This window comes from Orycteropus afer, unplaced genomic scaffold (genome assembly GCF_000298275.1).
Source record: "Orycteropus afer afer isolate SDZICR_OR568_19922 unplaced genomic scaffold, OryAfe1.0 scaffold00001, whole genome shotgun sequence".
Lineage (NCBI taxonomy): Eukaryota > Metazoa > Chordata > Mammalia > Tubulidentata > Orycteropodidae > Orycteropus > Orycteropus afer.
The window spans coordinates 23,786,949-23,793,660 of NW_006921588.1; the positions used below are offsets into that span (position 1 = coordinate 23,786,949).

Below are 6,712 nucleotides of genomic sequence, written 5' to 3' on the forward strand. Positions count from 1 at the left end.
AAACTACTCACTAAGGCATTTGACTGCTAACCAGAAGGCTGGCGGTTCAAACCTACCAGCCACTCCTCGGAAGGAAGGTTGGGCATTCCTACTTCCATAGTGATACTGCCTCGGAAACCCAAGGAGGGGTCGCTATGAGTTGGGGCCAACTCGATGGCAAATAACAACAACAGCAACAATCCCTCATGAATGTAGATGTAAAATTTAAAATAAAATTTTAGCAAATCAAATATTTATTTCTTCTTTAGTGAGTTTTGGTAGCTTGCATATTTCAAGCAATTTTAAGTTAAATGGCTTAAAGAATTTATTGGCTTAAAATTGCTTATAATATTCCCTTATTACCCTTTTAATATCTGTAGATCTAGAGTGATGTTTATTTTCTGATTCCAAATATTAGTATTTTGTATCTTTTCTCTTTTTCTCCCCTAATTTTTCTGGCTAGAGGTATCAATAAGGAGCTCTGGTAGTGCAGTGCCTAAGGCATTTGATTACTTACCAGAAGGTTGGTGGTTCAAACCTACCAGCCACTCCACAGAAGGAAGATGGGACAATCTACTTCTGTAAAGATTTACCACCTTGGAAACCCAATGGGAGTCACTATGAATTGGAATCAACTTGATGGCAATGGGTTTGGTTTTTGATGGGTAGAGGTATCAATATTATTGATCTTTCATAGAACCAACTTCTATATTATTTGTGTTTTCTATTTTGTTGATTTCTTCTCTAATCTTTATTAGTCCTTTTATGCTGTTTTTTTTTGGGGGGGGTTTCATTTGTTTTTTCTTTTTCTTAAGGTAGAAGCTAAAGTCATACATTTTAGACTTCTTATAAGTATTTACTGTTACAAATTTTCATCTGTCTACTACATTAGTTGCATAACATGTATTTTGATTATGTTGTTTTTTCATTTTGATTGAGTTCAACATTCTTCCTAATTTTCCTTTGAATGGTAGGTTTTATTTAGGTAGGTCTATATTATTTAGTCTCTAAATATTTGAAAAATTTCCAGATATTGTGATTTCTAATTCTATTGTGGTCAGAAAACATACTTTGTATTTGAATCTTCTTAAATGTATTGATACTTGTTTTATGCCCTAGAATATCATCTGTTTTGGTAAATGTTTTATGTTTACTTGAGAAGAATATGTATTCTGTTCCTGTTAGATAGAGTGACTTCATTGGACTTCTTGAATGGCTATATTCTCATCTTTCATCGTACCAGGAAAATTCTCTTCCAACAAATCTTTGACAATTTTTTTCGTGCTTTTATTTGTCTCTTCCTGTTCTGGAATTCCAATACATGTAGGTTATTCCTGTTGATGGTATCCCACATGAACCTTAGGCTTTCTTTTTTGTTTTGATCTTTTTCTGATTGACCCCTTTCCAAAGAAGTATTGAAATATTTGCCTTCAATCTCACTAATTCTGTCTTCCATTGATACAATTCTCTCTTTTGCCTGTTCAATGTGTTATCTATAATCTTCTGGATTTCTGTCTGAAGCTTTTGTATCATTCCTAATTTTTCATTTATTTTGTCATTTTGTTCTTGTGTTGTCTTTCGAAATTGTTGTAGGGTTTTCTCCAGTTTTGTTACTGTTTTCCTTGATCTGTCTGTCTGTCTATCAATCCTTTGAAGGTACCTAAATATGATTCTTTTGAATTCCTTATCAGAGAGTCCCAATGCTGTGTCTTTCTCAGGGATATGTTTTGGATCTGTATCCTGGTCCCTTGTTTCTTCTGCTTTATTTTGCTTCTTTGTGTGGACTATGATACTCTGTTGTCTCTGAGGCATTGTGACGTTTTGTGTGTATATTTAACTGGTGATTGTATGTTGGAGTGGCTTGCCCATTGTTTTTGTTTTCTTTGTATGTTTTATCTTTTAAGGTTATTTAAATAATTTAAATATCGACATAAGTAGGGTACTGTGCTGTGCTCCTCTATTCGCTAGTTGGCAGGACTTACACTCACCACATGTCTCCTTTCCCATTGTCAGCTTCCTGTATGTTCCTGCCATCCTTGGCAAAGGGAGCCTATTCTTAGGTCCCTGGAATCCGAATGAGAATGCTGTCACTTTAAAATCCAAAATGGCTGTTGCTTGTAAACAATCAAAATTGTTGCACCCTTGGTCACTTTAAATATCCCAAATGGCTGCCTCTTGTAAACATTCAAAATGATTTTGCCTTCAGTCACTTTTAATATCCAAAATGGCTGCCACTTGTAAGCAGTCAAAATGCCAGAAGTCCATAGCTCAGGTTGTCTCCCTTCTTGCTATTTTCCTTCCTAGTCATAGACCACTAGCACAGTTGTCCTTGCAGCTCTTGGTGACCAGGGCTGATCTTTAGGTCAATTCTCAGGTCCTAGCACCACTTGGAAATACTCAGGCTGTTGGTCCTGTCAGAGTAGCTGACAGTCTGCTGCTCTGACCATCTCTGTACTCACTGTTTCCATTCAGGTTTTTTCACTAGTTAGTGCCTAATCCACATCTGTATAGTTCCTTTCAAAGCTCAGGGCTCCAGGATTATATTCTGTATCTCTGTCAGTGGTTTCCCTTTTCTTTGTTGAAGAGGGTCTGTGTGGCTTATCTGCCTATTCTGCCCTCTAACCCTAAGTCAGTCAATTATTTTTTAAAGATATTTAAATAATTAAAAAAGTCTTATATTTACTCACATAATAACTGTTGTAGGTGTTCTTCATTCTTTTATGTAGAGCCAGCTTTCCATCTGGTGCCATTTGTTTTTTTCTGCTTGAGGGACTTCTTTGAACATTTCCTGTAGTGCAGTTCAGCTGCTGATGAATTCTTTCAGTTTTTGTATGTTTGAACAATCTTTATTTTGCCTTCTTTTAAAAAATATGCTTTCACTCAGTACAGAATTGTAGTTTAACAATCTTTCTCTTGAAGAACTTTAAAAACATCGTCCCTACTGTCATCTGGCTTGCCTCTTTTCTGACAAGAAGTCTGCTGTCATTCTTGCTTCTTTCTCTGTACCTAATGTGTCTTTTTCTGGCTGCTTTGAAGATTATTTTCTTTATTGCTGATTTTAAGCAATTTGATTATGCTATGCCTTGGTGCTCTGGTAGCATAGTGGCTAAGGCACTTGACTGCTAACCAGAAGGCTGGTGGTTCAAACCCACCAGCCATTCCTCGGAAGGAAGCTTGGGCATTCCTACTTCCGTAGTGATACTGCCTTGGAAACCCAAGGAGGGGTCGCTATGAGTCAGGGCTGACTCGATGGCAAACAACAACAACAACATGCCTTGGTGCAACATACATAGTTCTTGTGCTTAGAGTTTATTGAGATTCTTGAATCTTTGGATTTATAGCTTTAATAAAATTTAGAAAATTTGTGCATTGTTTCTTCAAATACTTTTATTTTCCCTTGTCTTTACCCTTCTTCATGGACTTTGTTATACATATATCAAGCTGCTTGAGGTTGTTCCATAGCTAGCTGATGTTTTATTTTTCTAAAAAATTTTTTCCTCTGTATGGTTCTATTATTATGTCTTCAAATTCACAAGTCCTGTTTTTTTTTCTTTTCTTTTTCTTTTTTGTCATGGCTAATCTGCTTTTCATCCAACCTATGGATTTTTCATCCCACATTTTATAGTTTTTATCTATGGAAGTTAAATTTATCTTTTAAAATGCCTTCCATGTCTCTACTTAATGTTGAACTTTCCTCTAGATTCTTGAATGAATGGGATATAGTCATAATAAACATCTTAATGTCTTTATCTACTACTTATATAATTTATACCATTTCTGAGTCAAATTTGATAGGTTTTTCTCTTCATATGGATTATATTTTCCTGCTTACTTGCGTGCCTGGTAATTTTTGATCCAGTGCCATATGTCGTGAATTTTACCTTACTGAATACTGGATATTTTTTTTGTTAGCTGTTAGGTGCCGGTGAGTCATCGCTGACTCATAGCAACCCTATGTACAATGGAACGAAACTCTGCCTGGTCCTGTGCCAGCCTCACTCACCATCCTTATTATACCTGAGCCCATCGTTGCAGCCATTGTTTCAATTCATCTTGTTGAGGGCCTTCCCCTTTGTCGTTGACCCCTCACTTTACCAAGCATGATATCCTTCTCCAGGGAATGGTCCCTCCTGACACCAGGACCAAAGTAGATGAGACAAAGTCTGGCCATTCTTGCTTCCAAGGAACATTCCGGCTGCACTTTTTCCAGGACAGATTTGTTAGTGCTTTTAGCAATCCTTGGTACTTTAAGTATCCTTTGCCAACACCATAACTCAAAAGCATTGACTCTTCTTTCTCTTCCTTATTCATTGTCCATACCTCACTGCTGTCAAGTAGGTCCCAATAGTGACCCCTCCTTGGGTTTCTGAGGTGGTATCTCTACAGAAGTAGATCATCTAATCTTTCTTTCAAGGAGAAGCTGGTGGGTTTGAACCACCAGCCTTCTGGTTAGCAGTTAAATGCCTTAGATGCTCTGCCACCAGAGCTTCTCACATGCATATGAGGTGATTGAAAATACCATGGCTTGTGTCAGGCACACCTTAGTCTTCAGGGAGATATCTTTGCTCATCATCACTTGAAAGAGCTCTTTTGCAGCAGATTTGCCTAATGCAGTATGTCATCTGATGTCTTAACACTGAATTGGTGTTGATTGTAGAACCAAGTAATATGAAGTCTTTGACAACTTCAATCTTTTCTCCATTTATTGAGATGCTGCTTATTGGTCCAGTTGTGTGAATTTTTGGTTACTTTATATTGAGGTGTAATCCATACTGTAGACTGTAGTCTTCAGTCTTCACCAGTAAATGCTTCAAGTCATCCTCACTTTCAGCAAGCAAAGTTGTGTCATCTGCATATTGCAGGTTGTTAATGAGTCTTCTTCCAATCCTGATGCCACGTTCTTCTTTGTGTAGTTCAGCTTCTTGGATTACTTACTCAGCATACAGATTGAATAAATATGGTGAAAGGATACAACCCTTCCTGATTTTAAACCATGCAGTATTCCCTTGTTCTGTTCAAACAACAGTCTCCTGATCTATGTACAGGTTCCTCATGAGTACAATTCAGTGTTCTGGAATTCTCATTATTCTCAATGTTACCCATAATTTGTTATGATCCACACAATCGAATGCTTTTGCACAGTCAATAAAACACAAGTAAACATCTTTCTGGTATTCTTTGCTTTGAGCCAAGATCCATCTGACATTAGCAATGATATCCCTTGTTCCATTGTCCTCTACTGAATCCAGCTTGTATTTCTGGAAGCTCTGTCAATACACTGCTGCAACTGTTTTTGAATTATCCTCAGAAAAATTTTACTTGCGTGCTATATTAATGATATTGTTCGATAATTTCCACATTCTGTGGGATCACTTTGTTTGGAATGGGTACAAATGGATATTTTTGTACTCTTGTAAATATTCTTGAGCTTTATTTTGAGATAAAGTTTTTTTTTTTTAAGATAATTGATCTTTTTAGGACTTGCTTTTAAGCTTTGTAGGGAGGGATCAGAGCAGTGTTTAGATTAGGGTGATTGAGGCAAAACTCTTTTGAATACTCTACGCAGTGACTTCCAAGATAGGAGGTTTTCCACTATGGCTGGTGGAAACAGGCACTATTCCAGACCCTGTGTGAGCCCTGTTTCCATTAATCGTTTTGGATTGTTCTTTCTCTGTCTTCACATAGTTTTCCTTATATGCACGTGTTGTTTGGTACTCTGCTAAATGCTCTAGGAGGACCTTCTGCATATTTTTGGTGTTCTTTTTTCTGTGCATTCTCTCCTCTCAGGTATTCTTTTCTCTGAATTCTTGTTATTTTGACCTCCCCAGAGTTCCAGCTCTAGCTCTTCAACTCAGCAAGACTACTGTACTTTACCTAGTTCAACCTCCCTGTGCTGCTGCCTGAAAACTCTCCAGGCAAAAAGCTGGAGCAATTGTAGGCCTCATCTTTATCTCAGGGATTATTATCCTATATTGCTTGATATCCAGTGTCTTTAAAACCATTGCTTCATATATTATGTCCAGTTTTTTAGTTGTTTCAGGCAGAAGTATAAACCTGCCTCCAGTTACTCTATTATGAACCAAAAGAGAAATCCCTTAATTTATTATATAAACTCTTAAAAGCTGGAGAGTTTTTAGAATTAGTTTGTATAGAACCCAACCTAGTTTAATTTCCTAATAGATTATGTTGGTGTTTCTTAATAGCACATGGTTAAAGACTTTTTGTAGTACATTATTTTTAATGAAAATTTGAATGCTTTGAAGAGATTTTTAAGAATTAATGACATTGTTTTGTAAAAATCTTTTAAAAGTTCTAATGCATAAATATTTCTTCGTCATTTAATTAAATTTTATAGTTATATTTATTTATTTGGCAGGCCTTCATCCTCCAGGTCCACCTTTAGCAAGACCCATTCTCCCTCGAGAACGAGGTGCTCTGGATAGAATTGTTGAGTATTTAGTTGGTGATGGCCCACAGAACAGGTAATTTTTACTAGGATGATAGATGAATGAAAATTAAAACTGTGTTCATTGGTCAGGGTGTGTGTGTGAGTTTGTGTATGTGTTTGATAGTCTATAGTTTTGTGACTCCTATTTCCTATTTTTTGGCCTAAGACATTTGACTTCTAACCTGAAGGTTGGCGGTTCAAACCCACCAGCCACTCCTCAGAAGGAAGATTGGGCAATCTACTTCTGTAGAGATACTGCCTTGGAAACCCAAGGAGGGGTCACTA

The 6,712-nt window shown here is 36.9% G+C and overlaps 1 protein-coding gene across 1 annotated transcript in view; it reads left to right on the top strand.

The window, feature by feature from the left end:
• LNPK (lunapark, ER junction formation factor) overlaps positions 1-6,712 on the top strand; it is a 105,226-nt gene that overhangs the window by 87,763 nt on the left and 10,751 nt on the right. The window contains exon 9 of the mRNA XM_007939419.2: positions 6,356-6,461. Coding sequence (XP_007937610.1) covers positions 6,356-6,461 — 106 coding nt within the window. The remainder of the gene's footprint in view (positions 1-6,355; positions 6,462-6,712) is intronic.